Source organism: Anomaloglossus baeobatrachus, chromosome 4, assembly GCF_048569485.1.
Source record: "Anomaloglossus baeobatrachus isolate aAnoBae1 chromosome 4, aAnoBae1.hap1, whole genome shotgun sequence".
NCBI classification, from domain to species: Eukaryota; Metazoa; Chordata; class Amphibia; order Anura; family Aromobatidae; genus Anomaloglossus; species Anomaloglossus baeobatrachus.
The window spans coordinates 371,010,532-371,029,809 of NC_134356.1; the positions used below are offsets into that span (position 1 = coordinate 371,010,532).

Consider the following 19,278-nt stretch of genomic DNA (forward strand, 5'->3'; position numbering starts at 1 on the left):
ACAACCAGGAGGTTCCGGATGGAATCTCTCCTCTCCGTCATCGCCTCAATGTCTCAAGGAGATTTCCTAGCATCAATAGACATCAAGGATGCTTATCTCCACGTGCCGATTGCGCCAGAGCATCAGCGTTTTTCTACGCTTCGTTATAGGAAGCGAACACCTGCAGTTCGTAGCGCTACCTTTCGGGCTGGCGACAGCCCCTCGGGTCTTCACCAAGGTCATGGCTGCAGTAGTAGCAGTCCTGCACTCGCAGGGTCACTCTGTGATTCCGTATTTGGACGATCTACTTATCAAGGCACCCTCTCAAGAGGCATGCCAACACAGTTTGAACGTGGCACTGAAGACTCTCCAGAGTTTCGGGTGGATTGTCAACTTTGCAAAGTCAAATCTAACCCCGACCCAATCACTAACATATCTTGGCATGGAGTTTCATACTCTCTCAGCGATAGTGAAACTTCCACTGGACAAGCAGTGCTCGCTGCAGACAGGGGTGCAATCTCTCCTTCAGGGCCAGTCGCACACCTTGAGGCGCCTCATGCATTTCTTAGGGAAAATGGTGGCAGCAATGGAAGCAGTCCCTTTCGCGCAGTTTCATCTGCGCCCTCTAAAATGGGACATTCTCCGCCAATGGGACGGGAAGTCGACGTCCCTCGACAGGGATGTTTCCCTCTCTCAGACAGCCAAGGATTCTCTCCGGTGGTGGCTTCTTCCCACCTCTTTGTCAAAAGGAAGGTCGTTCCTACCCCCATCCTGGGCGGTAGTCACGACAGATGCGAGCCTATCAGGGTGGGGAGCAGTGTTTCTTCACCACAGGGCTCAGGGTACGTGGACTCGGAAAGAGTCCACCCTTCAGATCAATGTTCTGGAAATCAGAGCAGTCTATCTTGCCCTGCAAGCCTTCCAACAGTGGCTGGAAGGCAAGCAGATCCGAATTCAGTCGGACAATTCCACGGCGGTGGCGTACATCAACCACCAAGGGGGAACACGCAGTCGGCAAGCCTTCCAGGAAGTTAGGCGGATTCTGTCGTGGGTGGAAGACACAGCATCCACCATATCCGCAGTTCACATCCCAGGCGTGGAAAACTGGGAAGCAGATTTTCTCAGTCGCCAGGGCATGGACGCAGGGGAATGGTCCCTTCACCCGGACGTGTTTCAGGAGATCTGACGCCGCTGGGGGATGCCGGACGTCGACCTGATGGCGTCACGACACAACAACAAGGTCCCGGTTTTCATGGCACGATCTCACGATCACCGAGCTTGGGCGGCAGACGCCTTAGTTCAAGATTGGCACAGTTCCGGCTACCTTATGTGTTCCCACCTCTGGCACTGTTGCCCAGAGTGCTCCGAAAGATCAGGTCCGACTGCCGCCGCGCCATTCTCGTCGCTCCAGACTGGCCAAGGAGGTCGTGGTACCCGGATCTGTGGCACCTCACGGTAGGCCAACCGTGGGCGCTACCAGACCGTCCAGACTTGCTGTCTCAAGGGCCGTTTTTCCATCTGAATTCTGCGGCCCTGAACCTGACTGTGTGGCCATTGAGTCCTGGATCCTAGGGGCCTCAGGTTTATCTCATGAGGTGGTTGCCACCATGAGACAGGCTAGGAAACCATCCTCCGCCAAGATCTACCACAGGACGTGGAAGATATTCCTATCTTGGTGCTCTGCCCAGGGAGTTTCTCCCTGGCCATTTGCATTGCCTATTTTTCTTTCCTTCCTGCAGTCTGGGTTGGAAAAAGGTTTGTCGCTTAGCTCCCTTAAAGGTCAAGTCTCCGCGCTATCCGTATTTTTTCAGAAACGCCTAGCGCGACTTCCTAAGGTACGCACGTTCCTGCAAGGAGTCTGTCATATCGTCCCTTTTTACAAGCGGCCGTTGGAGCCCTGGGATCTGAACAAGGTTCTAATTGCTCTCCAGAAGCCGCCTTTTGAGCCTATGAAGGAGATTTCCTTTTCTCGGCTTTCACAGAAAGTGGCTTTTCTAGTGGCGGTCACGTCTCTTTGGAGAGTGTCCGAGCTGGCGGCGTTATCTTGCAAATCTCCCTTCCTGGTGTTTCACCAGGACAAGGTAGTTCTGCGTCCAATTCCAGAGTTTCTTCCCAAGGTGGTATCTTCCTTTCATCTCAATCAGGATATCACTTTACCGTCTTTGTGTCCGCATCCAGTTCACCAATTCGAAAAGGGTTTGCATTTGTTGGACCTGGTGAGAGCACTCAGGATCTACATTTCCCGCACGGCGCCCCTGCGCCGCTCGGATGCACTCTTTATCCTGGTCGCTGGTCAGCGTAAAGGGTCGCAAGCTTCCAAATCCACCCTTGCGCGGTGGATCAAGGAACCAATTCTTCACACCTACCGTTCTGCTGGGCTTCCGATTCCATCTGGACTGAGGGCCCATTCTACCAGAGCCGTGGGTGCGTCCTGGGCATTACGGCATCAGGCTACGGCTCAGCAGGTGTGCCAGGCGGCTACCTGGTCGAGTCTGCACACTTTTACCAAACATTATCAGGTGCATACCTTCGCTTCGGCGGATGCCGGCCTAGGTAGACAAGTCCTTCAGGCGGCGGTGGCCCACCTGTAGGAAAGGTCTGCTTGACAGCCCTATCACGAGGTATTCTTTTACCCACCCAGGGACTGCTTTTGGACGTCCCAATTGTCTGGGTCTCCCAATTAGGAGCGACAAAGAAGAAGGGAATTTTGTTTACTTACCGTAAATTCCTTTTCTTCTAGCTCCAATTGGGAGACCCAGCACCCGCCCTGTTTTTTTCTTAGGGATTTTGTTTTTCGGGTGCACATGTTGTTCATGTTAATAAGTTCAGTTCTCCGATGTTGTTTATCGGATTGAATTTGTTTTTGAAACAGTTATTGGCTTTCCTCCTTCTTGCTTTTGCACTAAAACTGAGGAACCCGTGATCCCACGGGGGGGTGTATAGCCAGAAGGGGAGGGGCCTTACACTTTTAAGTGTAGTACTTTGTGCGGCCTCCGGAGGCAGTAGCTATACACCCCAATTGTCTGGGTCTCCCAATTGGAGCTAGAAGAAAAGGAATTTACGGTAAGTAAACAAAATTCCCTTCTTCTCAAGGGTAACAAAAGAAAATGCACTACACAATTTGTTGCAGAATTTCTTCTGAGTATGCCGCTATCCCATATGTGGTGGAGAACTACTGTTTGGGTGCACGGTAGGATTCAAAAGGGAAGTAGCGCTATTTGACTTCTGGTGCGCAAAAGTGGCTGGAATAGATAGTGGACGCCATGTCGCATTTGCAGACCCACTGATGAGCCTTAATAGTGGAAACCCCCCATAAGTGACCCCATTTTGTAAACTACACCCCTCAAAAATGTATCTAGAAGTATGGTAATTCCACAGGTGCTTCACAGAATTTTTAGAAAGTTGAGCTATGAAAATGAAAAAATATATTGTTACCAGAAAAATGTTGCTTTAACTAAAAATGTATTTTTGAAAGGGTGACAAGAGAAATGCACCATGCAATTTCTCCTGAGTACATTGATATCCCAAGTGTATGTAAAACTCCATTTTGGCTGGGATGGATGGTGGACACCATGTCACATTTGAGGATTCCTGACATGTCAAAACAGCAGAAACTCCCCACAAGTCAATCCATGCTAGAAACTAAACCTCTCAAGGAATTCATCTTGGGGTGTAGTGAGCAATTTTATCCCTCAGGTGATTCACAGAATTGCTTAACAACGGGTTGTGAAAATAAATAATTACCATTTTTTCCACTCAATTGTTGCAGCCCCAAAGTTTAAATTTCCAAAAAGAGTAATAAGAGAAAATGGACCTTACAAGGTTACACAATTTCTCCTGAGATTGACAATGCAAAATGAAGGTTTTTGTGCATTACCGAATTTTGAAGGCTATAGTTTTTTGGGCCACATAATAATTTTTGATCGCTTTCCATTCTGAGGCAGAATCCACAAAATATCAAGTACCGGTACGTCAAATGTCAGGAAGGGGTTAACCAGTAGAAGTCACCATTATACCATCATTTCTAGCCTTAATAAAATACCAGATGTGTGTATGGTGTTTGAAGTTCTGGGTCATCACTTATTAAAGTGGATCATCAAGTCGAACTATCAGGGTCTTCCCATTCGCTGTGTGAAAAGTATTATATGTCAGGTAATGTATACACTGTTCTTTTCTGGCTTTGACTGTTGAACATTGTCAGAACTGTTCTCGGAAAATAATCTGGTTTTACACGTTTCAACTCTTCTCTCTGCTTATACATAAAGATAAATGTGCTTATCAAGTATTAATACATTTACAGTGTAGTTATCTCTGCTTGTCTCTTCCCCTCATATTTTACAACAAGTTTTTACAAATAAGATAATTTGGAGTTTAACAAACTGACTATATTGTGTACATTTACTATCAAGTGTCAGCTGTGTAAATTGGCTGGATATAAATAAGTCAAAGTTTGTAAGTAGCTTAAAGCAACTCTCCAATAGGTTTGGGGTTTTTTAGCGTTGAAGTGGTGCTTTTAACTTCAGAACGAGGCTCTCATAGACTTGTATTGAAGAGTGACCTCTGGTGCGCTCCATGAAACACTGGAGTGACCAGTAGGTCACAAACTGCAGAGGATTTACTGGAGTGGCAGTGATAGAAGATAAAAATGACAAAGGGTGAGTATAAGCAGGGCCGCCACCAGGAATTTCAGGGCCCCATACTGGCAAAATTTTCGTGCCCCCTTGAGACTCCGCCCAGGCTCCACCTCAGCCCTGCCTCCACCCAGCTCCGCCTCCAGTCCTCAAACCTTCCACAGTCCCACTGTCCACTCTATAAAAACTCTACTTCTGCACTCCACTCCCTCCCCCAAAGCGATCTGAGTAGTCATCCTGTGACCAATCATTCATATGTGATTTTCATGCTTAGAGCCATGTAATGACGAGCTGCTCTTCCTAATTCTCTCAATGCTCAGTCAAAAAGAGAGCGGCAAGAAGAAAAGCTAATTGCTAGATGACCGTAAGTATGAAAATCACATATCAGTGGAGTGGCCATGTGATGAGTGCTGGAACCGCAAGCAGAGCCGAATCCTGACAGTAGGTAAATTACACGATGTTATGATTGGGCATACTACAGGGCTTAATTTTATAATTAAAGGGCTTGTCCAGGTTTCAGATGAACGACAGCAGTCACTTTAGGTGACTGCAGGCGTCTGAATTCTCACAGCGCTTGCATTGCACACTTTTAGGATTCTCTAGTGCCAATGGGGAGATTGGACGGTCATATGAGCACAAGTATGCGATTTGTATACTTCTGGCCACATTCTGACTAGATGTATCTGGCCTCATGCAATTCATTTTCATTGATCAAGGCCACGCATGTCTAGTTGGCACATGACCACATGTATGTAAATAGCATACTTGCAGGTTTGTGACCTCCCACCCTCACCGCCGACACGAGAGAATACTGACAGCGTGCAGTGTGCGTGCTATGAGAACTCAGAAGTCTGCAGTCACATAGAGTGACACATAGAGTGACTGCAGACTCATTACAAACATGGGACAACCCCTTTAATGCACCTAACATTAAAAAAACATAGTAACTCTTAAATTGGCAGATGGCACAATACTGTATTAACCCCTTCACGACCGTGCGATTTTGCGCTTTCCGTTTCCTTTTTTTTTGCCAACCTTCTTCCGAGAGCTGTAATGTTTTTATTTTTCCGTCAATATAGGCATCTGGGAGCTCGTTTTTTGCTGAACGAGTTGTACTTTTAAATGAAATCATGAGTTTTACCATATAGTGTACTGGAAACGGCAAAAAAATTTCCAAATTCAGAAAAATAGCAAAAAAAAAGTGCAATTGCACAATTGTTTTTGAGATATTTTATTCACTGTGTTTACTATATGGTAAAACTGATGTGTGGGTGTGATGCCTCAGGTCGGTGAGAGTTTGTAGACACCAAACATGAGTAGGTTTACTTTTATCTAAGGGGTTAAAAAAAAAATCAGAAGTTTGTCCAAAAAAGTGGTGTACATTTTGCGCCATATTCTGCGACCCGTAGCGTTGTCATTTTTCAGGGTTTATGGCTCAGGGATGGCTTATTTTTTGTATCTCTAGCTGACGTTTTTTAACGGTACATTTTTTGCGCAGATGCTACGTTTTAATCGCCTGTTATTGCATTTTGCTCAAAAGTTGTGGCAACCAAAAAAGTAATTTTGGCGTTTGGAATTTTTTTGCCACTGCGCCGTTTACCAATCAGATTAATTGATTTTATATTTTGATAGATCGGGCATTTCTGAACGCGGCAATACCAAATGTGTGTGTATTTTTTTATTTTTTAACCCTTTTAATTGTCAATGGGGCAAAAGGGTGTGATTTCAACTTTTAGGTTTTTTTTTAATTTTTTTTATTTTTTAAAACTTTTTTTTTTTTTAATTTTTTTTTTTTATTTTACTAGTCCCCCTGGGGATCTATAAGAATCAGCAATCTGATCGCTCTTCCATATCTGCTGATCATACAGCTGTGAACACCAGATATGCTCATCTCCTATCTCACACAGCTCTCGGCCATGTGAGACAGGAAATGAGTCATTTGAGCTACAGGAGTCATCACATGACCCTGAGCTACTATGACAACCTTCAAATCCACGTGATCATGTCAGTTGACTTCCGGTGTCGCGCGGTGAGTAAACGGAACTCTGCGACCCCTATTATAATGCCACTGTGACAGTTTCACAGCAGCATTTAAGGGGTTAACAGGTACGGGCAGATCGCGGATCTTCTTGTACCTGGTAGGCACACATGTCCGCTGTATAAATCAGTTGACATGTCTGCGCCCCCTCAGGATTAACACTATGAGCACAAGGACGTCAGTTTACGGCACGCGGTCGTTAAGGGGTTAACATAGCCCTGTATAATTTAATCTTACAAGTTCTGAACTATTACATTTGTACAGGATCAGAACAATTATAGCAACACAGGAATACATTAACAGAGAGCCCCAGAGGTACAGAAATAAATCACTAGAGCCTTCTTCGGTATAGAAACAAAGCATCAAAACCCTCATCAGTACAGAAATACATCACCAGAACCACCATAGGTACAGAAATACATCACAAGAACCACCATAGGTACAGAAACAAAGCATCAAAATGCCCATCAGTACAGAAATACATCACCAGAACCACCATAGGTGCAGAAACAAAGCATCAAAATGCTCATCAGTAGAGAAATTCATCATCAGAAGCACCAGCAGTACAGAAATACACCCATATAACCTCTATCAGTACAGAAACCGCATCAAACCCTCATCAGTACATGAATACATCACAAGTGGTATACGGTTTATCAGTTGTAATGTCAGGTCAGCCCTGTATATATATTTATCACATGAATTTAGAACTTCCAGAATGTCCTTAACAATGATAAGAAGATACTGGGAGTTGTAGTCCTTATCAGACCATACAGGAACCACAGAATTGGTGAGAATTAGTCAGTATCACAAATAAACATTTACATGCAGGTACCTTAGGGGTACTTCTCACATAGCTAGATCGCTAGCGAGATCGCTGCTGAGTCACAGGTTTTGTGACGTACCACTGACCTCATCAGCGATCTCGCTGTGTGTGACACTAAGCAGCGACCTGGCCCCTGCTGTGAAATCGCTGATTGTTACACACTGCTCTGGTTCATTTTTTGCTCGTTGCTCTCCCGCTGTGAAGCACACATCGCTGTGTTTGACAGCGAGAGAGCAACGATCTGAATGTGCAGGGAGCAGGGAGACGGCGTCTGGAAGCTGCGGACGTTGGTAACCAAGGTACACATCGGGTAACTAAGCGAAGCGCTTTGCTTGGTTACCCGATATTTAACTTGGTTACCAGCGTACGCCGCTCTCGGGCTGCCAGTGCTGGCTCCCGGCTCTCTGCTCCCTGCACATGTAGCCAGAGTACACATCGGGTAACTATGCTTTGCTTAGTAACCCGATGTATACCCTGGCTACGAGTGCAGGGAGCCAGCGCTAAGCGGTGTGCGCTGGTAACCAAGGTAAATATCAGGTAACCAAGCAAAGCATTTTGCTTAGTTACCTGATATTTACCTTGGTTACCAAGCGCAGCATCATTTCCACAAGTCGCTGGTGGCTGGTCGCTGGTGAGATCTGCCTGATTGATAGCTCACCAGCGACCATGTAGCGACGTACCAGCGATCCTGACCAGGTCATATCATGGTCGGAAGCGCTGGTACGTCGTTTAGTGAGACGGTACCCTTAGATGATGTCACTGAAGAGTCTTTCTTTTTCTTGTCCAGGTGCCATGATGAATTTTCTTGGCCACAGCTTGTCTCTGCAGACTTCCATCTTCTCCGATTTTCTGCAGCACATCCCGTCACAATGTCTGAAAAATAAACCGTGTCATTATAATCTCCCTAAATAAAAATATCTGCCCCACACTGCGCTCCTGAATAAATAATTTCCCCCTCACTGTGTTCCTTGCACAAAACATGACACACACAGTCCCTCTTATGGTACATGCCCTCCAAACTGCCCATACTGGGCTCTTTCTTCATTTTCCTTTACACTGTGTCCTCCTATACTGACCAGTCTCTATACTGTTCCTTCTCATCACACTCTACCCTTCTCACCATACTGTCCCCTCCATGCTTGTGCCCACACTATCCCCAATGAAGTCTTTTCTACAAACCGCCCCCACCCACATTATTTAGTGATGTCTTCCTCCATCTCATAACGACCTCCGTAGTCATCACCTCCTTGTTCCTATACTATGTTCGCACCCATCTCCTCATACTGTGTCCGCAGCCATCCCCCTCCTCATACTGTGTCTGCACTCCTCCACCCCCTTACTCTTCATACTGTGTCTACACCCATCCCCCCTATCATGCTGTGTCTGCACCCACCCCCTCACTCCTCATACTGTGTCCGCCCCATCCCCTCTCTCTTTGTCTGCAGCCATCCTCCACTTTCCCAATGTTATGTTCGCACTCATCCCCCAATACTGTGTCCGCACCCATCCCCCTCCTCATACTGTGTCCACACCCATCCTCCCCTCACTTCTCATGTTGTGTCCGCACCCATCTCCCCTCTTCATGCTGTGTCCGCACCCATCCCCCTCACTCCTCATACTGTGTCCGCACCCATCCCCCTCACTCCTCATACTGTGTCCGCACCCATTCCCCTCTCACTCCTCATACTGTGTGCGCACCCATTCCTCCCTCAATCCTCATACTGTGTCCGTAGCCATCTCTCTCTCCTCATACGGTGTCTGCACCCATCCTCCTTTCACTCCTCATACTGTGTCCGCACCCATACCCCTCCTCATACTGTGCCCGCACCCATCGCCTTTCCTCATACTGTCTGCACCGATCCCTCTCACTCGTACTGTGTCCGCACATATCCCTCCTCTCATGCTGTGTCTACACCCATCCTCCCTCACTCCTCATACTGTGTCCACACCCATCCCCCCCTCTCTGCATACTTTGTCTGCACCCATCCTCCACTCTCCCAATGCTATGTTCGCACTCATCCCCCCCATACTGTGTCCGCACCCATTTCCCATCCTCATGCTATGTTCGCACCCATCTCCCCTCACTCCTTATACTGTGTCCGCACCCATCCTACCCTAACTTCTCATACTGTTTTCGCACTCATCCCCCCTCATTTGTCATACTGTGTCTGCATCCATCCTCTCCTCACTTCTCATACTGTCTCTGCACCCACCCCACCTCACTTTTCATACTGTGTCCGCACCGGTCCCCCTCCTCATGCTGTTTCTGCATCCATCCCCCCCACTCCTCATACTGTATCTGCACCCATTCCCCCCTCATGTTGTGTTTGCACCCATCCCCTCCACTACTCGTAATGTGTCCGCATCCATCCTCGCCTCATTTCTCATACTGTGTCCACACCCATCCTCCCCTCACTTCTCATACTGTGTCCGCATCCATCCTCCCCTCACTTTTCATACTTTGTCCGCACCCATCCCCCTTCACTTCTCATAGTGTGTCCATACCCATCCTACCCTGATGTTCCCAATACAGTGTCTTTGAATTTAACCCATGGTTCCATATACTTCCCCTCCATTCGGTCCCCATACTGTGTGTGCACTTATCACCCCTTGCTCCTCATTCTGGATTCTCAAATAGCCCCCATTTGCTCCACATACATACGCTCTCCCCCTGTCCCCTAATTACATTCAATGTTCAGTGTCTTCAGCTCCATTGGAGCACTTTCCACCAGCTCTGTTCGCACCTTTGCGGCACCGAGTGACGTCAGCATGGACTTACCTGCCCTGCGACGTCGCTCAGGCCGGCGACCCGCCTCCTTCCTAAGGGGGCAGGTCGTGCGGCGTCACAGCGACGTCACACGGCAGGCGGCCAATAGAAGCAGAGGGGCGGAGATGAGCGAGACCTAAACATCCCGCCCACCTCCTTCCTTCCGCATAGCCGGCGTGAGCCGCAGGACGCAGGTAGATGTTCCTCGCTCCTGCGGCTTCACACACAGCGATGTGTGCTGTCGCAGGAATGAGGAACAACATCGTAACATCGGTCCTTCCGAAATTATGGAAATGACCGACGCTACACCGATGATACGATTTCGACGCTTTTGCACTCGTCAATCGTATCAAAAATGATTTACACACTCCGATATCGACAGCGACGCCGGATGTGCGTCACTTTCGATTTGACCCCACCGACATCGCAGCTGCGATGTCGTAGTGTTCAAAGTACCCCTTAGTGTAGGGAAGTTAGATTAGAAGCTCCACTCCAGTGGTAAAATTTAAAAAAAACACTGGCCTGGGACTTTTAACCTAAGGTCCCTTTCCCCATTTATATACTCACCCTCCTGCGTCTTCACCTTCTATCGATGCAGCTCTGATCCCATGGTGCCATCTTGTGACCGCAACTTCTGACTGCCTGAAGTCAGACATTTACATCTGAAGCTCTCAGTGCATCTCTGAGAGCCAGAACAAAGCTCTCATATAGTTGCATTGAAGAGTGACCTACCTCCGGCGCTCTCTGTGAAACATTGGAGTGATTCGGCAGGTCACAAACTGTATAAGACTGGAGTGGTGGTGATACAACATGAAGACGACAGAGGGTGATTATAAGAGTAAGTGTAGGGAACTTATATTAGAAACACCACTCCAGTGGTAAAATAAAAAAAATATCTGCTGAAGTGGTGCTGTAAGTGGCAACTAAATTGGTGGAATTCATCCTTGAGACCCAATTGCCTATAGGAGAGCTTTCTTTTCTTCTTCAATTACTAATTTTGTCATGAAGGCACTACTACACTACACTACGACTGTACACTTAGCCTGCATCGGGAGAGTTTACATCGGGAGAGTTTCCTGACCTATACTGTAACATAGGCCTTCAATCAGAGACGCCAAAAGTGTGTTAAATCCTTGTCTAGCAGGAATTTGCCTTACATACTTTTTGTTTTACCGTATAGAAAAGCTCAGCATTATACACAGACAGTCACTGCAAAAATAAAAACTATATTATGTGGTATATTTGTTTACCTTTTTACTGTGGGTCGCCATGGTGGATGTATGGCTCAGCATCCATCCTGACTGCGGCCACTGTTGGGTGCCTACCTCCTGACAGTGGGCACAGACACACCTCCGGTAATACGGCATGGCAGTGCAGTCTACTGGACAAGCTTTTTGACTGTAATATTCAGCAACCAATTGTGCACAAGATTGCAAGAAAACTAGAGGAAAATCAAGAGTGTTGTGAAAATCATTTTTCAATGTCACCTCTATTATTTCACACACAGAAAAACTTACAAATAATTTTCCAGCTGTGTAATGCCCCCTCCATCTGATCATTACCTCCTACTATTGCCATAATGATTATAACTAGACCTGAGCTTCAAATTAGATATCTTCAAATAGTCTGTTTACTTGTGACGATTCCACCAGTGTTTAAATATGCTTATTTTAGCTAAATATAGAATGTTTCCGAACAAACCGGTAATTGCTTTGATTTTGTAGGTCCTTCAGGGCTTGGACTATCTCCATAGCAAATGTAAAATCATCCACACAGATATAAAACCAGAAAACATCTTGATGTGCGTTGATGATGCTTATGTCCGTAGAATGGCAGCAGAAGCCACCGAATGGCAGAAAGCTGGTGCTCCACCTCCATCTGGTTCAGCAGGTAAGGACATGAGTTTATGTACTAAAGTACAGTAGTAGAAATGTGTCACACTTTACTACGTGTAGCTAGTTATACATACCTTAATCATAACAAACGTTAGTGTAAAAGGCAAACTTTCTTTAGATTCATGCTGCCCACCCCATGAGCACCATGAAGCAGGGTCTAGCTACATAATTACAACCTGGGTGTTTTGAGCCCCTGTCACATTTAACGACTTACCAGCGATCCCGAAAACGATGTGACCTGATAAGGATCGCTGGGAGGTCGCTGGTGAGATGTCACACAGTCAGATCTTACCAACGACGCAGTAACGATCAGCGACCTGTATAACGACCTCGGCGGCCGTTGGGACTGTGTTAGGAGGTCGTTGGTAGGCGTCAAACACAACGATGTGTCCTGCCCTTTGAAGAAAATGGTCCCAACGATGCTGCAACGACTAGCGATCTCACAGCAGGGGCCTGATCGCTGGTAGGTGTCACACATAACAAGATCGTTGCTGCATCACAGAAACGGTGACGCAGCAACGATCTCGTTAATGATCTCGTTGTGTATGACGGGGCCTTTACTCTAAAACGCTGTGGTGTTTAAGAGAAAACATGGGAGACCTGATAAGTCAAATGATCCTCCCGGCTAACTTCTCTCCATCCCACTCCTGTTGATTAACAGGTCTCCCCCCTATGTACACACATGGATGAGACCTGTCAATCAATTAGAGTGTGGTTGGGAGAAGCTGGCTGGGAACATCAGGCTAGTCAGGTCTTTCCCTTTGGTTTTTGACAGGCTTTTCACACAATGTTTTCTCGGAAACATCACAGCTTTTAAGAGTATTAGATACTTGGTTGCAGATGTGGTTCAGGCACTATGAATCTGACATGAATCTGTCCCCTTTAAGGGGTACTTTGCACACTACGACATCGCAGGTGCGATGTCGGTGGGGTCAAATTGAAAGTGACGCACATCCGGCATCGCAGGCGACATCGTAGTGTGTAAAGCCTAGATGATACGATTAACGAGCGCAAAAGCGTCGTAATCGTATCATCGGTGTAGCGTCGGCGTAATCCATAATTACGCTGACTCGATGGTCCGATGTTGTTCCTCGCTCCAGCAGCAGCACACATCGCTGTGTGTGAAGCCGCAGGAGCGAGGAACATCTCCTACCGGCGTCACCGCGGCTCCCGTAGGATATGCGGAAGGAAAAAGGTGGGCGGGATGTTTACATCCCGCTCATCTCCGCCCCTCCGCTCCTATTGGCCGCCTGCCGTGTGACGTCGCAGTGACGCCGTACGACCCGCCCCCTTAATAAGGAGGCGGGTCGCCGGCCAGAGCGACGTCCCAGGACAGGTGAGTCCATGTGAAGCTGCCGTAGCGATAATGTTCGCTACGGCAGCTATCACAAGGATATCGCAGCTGCGACGGGGGCGGGGACTCTCACGCTCGGCATCGCAGCATTGGCTTGCGATGTCGCAGCGTGCAAAGTACCCCTAAGACTTTTGATGTTAAGTCCGGATTCGGGCATCCTTGTATGCGCCATGTGAATATGAACCGTGATGAAATAGTCAGTTACAGATCTTCTGACGAGAACAGTCTCATATTTACCTATGAGGCTATTGGCTTCCAGGGAGAAGACTTGCAGCTGGTCTGTGCATTTTCAGGATTCATACATCAATGTTTGGACAGTCAAAGTCAGATGGAAATGTTGTGGTAAGACTAGACTCACACTTGTGCTTGGGCAATATACGTCAAAAACATTTATAAGTATGTGCTATACTTTGAACTACTGTATGTGTCTGGCCGAATTTCAATGTATACGTGCATTGAGGTTGTCTGTATACATTTATTTTTAATTAGTTTCTCAACTAGTGTTTACTGGTAAAATCAGGAAAATACATACATTTTAGACATATTAAAACAATATGCTTTACTGTGGATACGTCTCCCATTCGCAATGCTGTAGAGAAAAAAAACTTTTATATCTTTTTCTTTGAGGGATAGGAGGGAATAAGTTTGGGGGGGGGTTGTTTCCGCATTTTCCCCAAAAAATTTCAATATGAAGTAAAACGGACAAAATATATTTGAAAGGCTATGATCCCACTGTGAGCGTGTGGTGAAATTTTGACGCTGCATATTTTCGATGTGTGACAGAACCAGCGGCTTACAGCTCCAGCAAAGTGGATGGGATTTATAGAAATCTCTCTCACACTGTGCTTCTTTACTTCTCAGACTAAACTGACCTGTGGTGCGTGTTTCAAGTCCGCAACATGTCAATTTCTCTTGTGGGTACGCTGAGGTTTATGTCCAGATTTTCCACATAGACTTGCATTAGATGCAGAAAATCCGCAGGTGAAAAACTGACTGACAAGACAGGAATCCATGAACTTTCTGTGTTAACCCTTGCAGCATGCTGGTTTCAGCTTACATAGCAAAAACCTGCTGACACATTCCTAATTTAATTAATGGGCATCTAGTTTGAGTTCTTTTCCTGTGTGGATTGGATGGGTTGTTACCAACATCTAGTGAGAAATTCATGACAATAGCTCCTTGAAAAATATAAATGGAAAAATGGTGACGTGTCCAATACTTATTTCACCCCCTGTATGACTGATTACAGGGTTTTGTTTTTGTTTTTTTTGTAATTCAGTCATATACGTCAGGCAGAATGCACTGTATAAATGGGAACTTAGCCAAAGAAAGGTATACCATCTCGCCAATGCTACTTTTTTGTATTAATTATAATCTAATGAGAGGATAATAAAATTGATAAAAACTTCAAATTGCCCAGCCATGTTAGAGGACTACTGTACTATGTTAGTTAGATTCTGATGGGTTGTAAGATTAATGGTTTTTGTTTTATTTTTCTCTTTTAGTCAGCACGGCTCCACAGCAAAAACCAGTAAGTACTTGGAAATATAATTTTGATAATTTAATGTTAGTGGTGTTACACATCACTAGACCTATAGATAGTGTATCTGACCGACATTTTATTTTTTCAACTGTATTTGATATGTGAACGAATTGTTTACTGTTTTTTGTTTCCTTTTTATTTGCTAGTTAATTTTAACTTTACAGGGTATTGTTATTGGTTTATATTGCAAGGAGATCATTTTTGGTGATCTCCCACAATATTTTTTTATATTTAATAGGGAAATCTGGTACATAAAATCATCATGCAATATGTCATATGCTGGTCTCCTAGTCTCCCATGTCCTGTGATCAGTGATTGCATAACCCACCTTTGGCAGTGCTTTTTAATCTATGTAATTTGATATCTGATACCATATTTAATTACATTTTGCTTAGACTGTTGGGTCAATCATTAACCATCATTTGTTGTACTCAGTTATCTTGACATTTTTTTCTGTTCAGTTGCGATTGTTATTTTTGCAGAATCATTTCCCAAAGTGCTACAGTTTTTGTTTTATTTTCCCTTTCCATTTTTTTTTTTATTTAGTTTCGTTGTAAAATATTTGTTTTACCATTGATTCGTGCTAAGATAAATGACAACTTTCAGATCCAAAGAAATGTATTTAAAATTGCCAACCAATACATTATGTACAAATTTCTGGCCTGGTAAGATATGGTCATATGCCATCAATAACAGATATCAATTTCCAACCTTCCAGATATTCTCAAATTTATTGCAAACTGTACTATTTAAACACTAAGGGTATGTGCGCACGTTGCGTACTAGCCCAGCACCTAAAAGGTGCGCTTCAGAGCGCAGCTGAAAAGCTCCGTTCTGAAGCGCATGGTGCCGGCGAGAACGTGCGCTCTGCATGCAGCTCCTGCCATAGACAGAGCAGGAGCTGCCGGCAAAGCGCACGGAAGAAGTGACATGTCACTTCTTTTTACGCAGCGCTTCGGCAGTAGCCGAAGCGCTGCGCTCTGAGACGCCACGTGCGCACGGCCCCTGCACAATCTCCATAGACTGTGCAGGGGACGCAGGACGCATGCAGTTACGCTGCGCTGCAAAGCGCAGCGTAACTGCATGAATTTACGCAACGTGCGCACATAGCCTTATTCACTTAGAAACTCTTTAGAAACTGAGCAGTACCGATCCAATGGAATAATACGTCCAGTCACCAATGTTGAATGTAAATTGGAACTTGTTTGTAGTCTTCCTCATCCCATTGCTTTCACATGACACAATGGTGCAAGTATGTCTGAAAAAATGTCCAAATTAGATACAATGTACAATGATCTGCCTTTCATGATTGTTAAGATGTAGTTGTAAGCAAAATTAGGCTTGGAGAGTGGAGCTACCATCAAAATGAGTTTGGCCATTAGTCACCCATACGTTAAAGAGAAAAAAAAATATGCTTTTTATACTTTAAGTATATTCGGTTTAAGGATCTGAAAAAAAAATTAAAAACAAACATTATTCGGATATTAAATATGTATATGTGGAGCCTATTGTTTATTTTGTTCTTATAGTTCTGGGGGTTTTTTTGTGGGGGGGGGGGGTTTGTCGATATGAAAGTTTAAAGGAAATATATGTATTCACGTTTTTTGTTGTTTTTTTTTTTTTTAATGACCACAAAGGATCGCTAAAATGCATTTTAACCCCTTCACCCCCGGCCACTAAAGCACCCTAATGACCGGGCCATTTTTTGCAATTCTGACCAGTGTCACTTTGACTGGTTATAACTCTGGAACGCTTCAACGGATCCTGGTGATTCTGAGATTGTTTTTTCGTTTTTCGTGACATATTGTACTTCATGTCAGTGGTAAATTTAAACCGATAATTTTTGCGTTTATTTGTGAAAATTTAGGAAATTTTGCAAAAATTTTGAAATTTTCGCAATTTTCAAACTTTGAAAATGTATGCCCATAAATCTGAGAGATATATCACACATAATGGTTACTAAATAAACTTTCCCACTTGTCTACTTTACATCAGCGCAATTTTCGAAACAAATTTTTTTTTCGTTAGGAAGTTAGAAGGGGTCAAAGGTCATCAGCGATTTCTCATTTTTCCAACAAAATTTAGAAAATAATTTTTTTTTAGGGACCACATCACATTTGAAGTGACTTTGAGAGACCTAGGTGACAGAAAATACCCAAAAGTGACCCCATTCTAAAAACGGCACCCCTCACTCTGCTCAAAACCACATCCAAGAAGTTTATTAACCCTTTAGGTGCTTCACAGGAACCAAAGCAATGTGGAAGGAAAAAATGAAAATTTTACTTTTTAACACAAAAATGTTACTTTAGCCATAAAATTTTCATTTTCACAAGGGAGAAAAGAGAAAGTGCACCCTACAATTTATTGTGCATTTTCTCCTGAGTACGCTGATACCTCATATGTGGTAAAAATCAATTGTTTGGGCGCACAGCGGAGCTCGGAAGGGAAGGCGCGCCATTTGAATTTTTGAACGCAAAATTAGCTGCACTCATTACCGGATGCCATGTCGGGTTTGAAGACCCCCTGAGGTGCCTAAACAATGGAGCTTCCCCACAAGTGACCCCATTTTGGAAACTAGAACCCTCAAATAATTTTTCTAGATGTTTGGTGAGCACTTTGAACACCTGGGGGCTTCACAGAAGTTTATAACGTTGAGCCGTGAAAAGAAAAAAATTTTTTTTTACCACAAAACTGTTGCTTCAACTAGGTAGCTTTTTTTTCCACAAGGGTATCAGCAAAAAATTCACCATAAAATTTATAGTGCATTTTTTCCTGAGTACGCAGATACCTCATATGTGGTGGAAAGTAATTGTTTGGGTGCATGGTGGGGCTCAGAAGAGAAGGAGCGCCATTTAACAGCAAAATTGGTTGGAATCATTAGCGGACGCCATGTCACGTTTTGGAGACCCCCTATGGTGCCTAAACAGTGGAGCTCCCCCACAAGTGACCCCATTTTGGAAACTAGACCCATCAAGGAGTTTATCTAGATGTTTAGCGAGCCCCAAGGGGCTCCACAGAAGTTGATAATGTTGAGCCATGAATACAATTTTTTTTTTTCACCACAAAACTGTCACTTGAACCAGATAGCTTTTTTTTTCCACAAGGGTATCAGGGAAAAAATGCACCATAAAACGTATTGTGCAATTTCTCCTGAGTACACAGATACCTCATATGTGGTGGAAAGTAATTGTTTGGGCGCATGGCGGGGCTCAGAAGAGAAGGAGCGCCATTTGACAGCAAAATTGGTTGGAATCATTAGCGGACGCCATGTCACGTTTGGAGACCCCCTATGGCGCCTAAACAGTGGAGCTCCCCCACAAATTACCCCATTTCGGAACTAGACCCCTCAAGGAACTTATCTAGATGTTTGGTGAGCCCCTTGTACCCCCAGGGGTTCCACAGAAGTTGATAACGTTGAACCGTGAAAATTATTATTTTTTTTTTAACCACAAAATTTTTGTATCAACCAGGTAGCTTTTTTTTTTACAACGGTACCAGGAAAAAATGTACCATAAAACATATTGTGCAATTTTTCCTGAGTACGTAGATACCTCATATGTGGTGGAAAGTAATTGTTTGGGCACATGGTGGGGTTCAGAAGAGAAGGAACGCCATTTAACTTTTCAAACGCACAGACGCGGTGCACTGATCGGCCGCTGCAGGATGCACGGTCGGATGAGATACAAAAAGCGTTGGGGATACGGAAAAAAAAAACCCGTCATACCAAAAATTGAGCAGGGATGCCAATCCGTTATGTGCATCCCTGATCAGCGCTTGGCGGGACGCACGGACGGATGCGATACAAAAAGCATCGCAAATACGGAAAAAAGTCACGCCAAAAATTGAGCAGGGATGCCGATCCGTTATGTGCATCCCTGATCAGCGCTCGGCGGGATGCACGGACGGATGCGATACAAAAAGCATCGCGAATACAGAAAAAAGTCACTCCAAAAACTGAGCAGGGATGCAGATCCGTTATCTGCATCCCTGATCAACGCTTGGTGGGACGCACGGACGGATGCGATACAAAAAGCGTCGCGAATACAGAAAAAAGTCACGCCAAAAACTGACCACGGATGCAGATCCGTTATCTGCATCCCTGATCAGCGCTTGGCGGGACGCACGGACGGATGAAGTGTAAAAATGGACAGGATACAAGAAAAAAAAAAAAAAGTTATACTCACAGTACCAAGAGGATCACTGACCAGAAGAGCTGCAGAGGAACAAGAAGGCAGTGAGATAGAC

At 45.0% G+C, this 19,278-nt stretch overlaps 1 protein-coding gene across 1 annotated transcript in view; it reads left to right on the plus strand.

Moving 5' to 3' along the window:
- The window catches only part of SRPK2 (SRSF protein kinase 2), a 157,744-nt gene that overhangs the window by 52,622 nt on the left and 85,844 nt on the right, over positions 1–19,278 (plus strand). Inside the window, exons 5-7 of the mRNA XM_075343479.1 lie at positions 4,025–4,131; positions 11,966–12,131; positions 14,996–15,021. Of these exons, the coding sequence (XP_075199594.1) occupies positions 4,025–4,131; positions 11,966–12,131; positions 14,996–15,021 (299 nt within the window). The remainder of the gene's footprint in view (positions 1–4,024; positions 4,132–11,965; positions 12,132–14,995; positions 15,022–19,278) is intronic.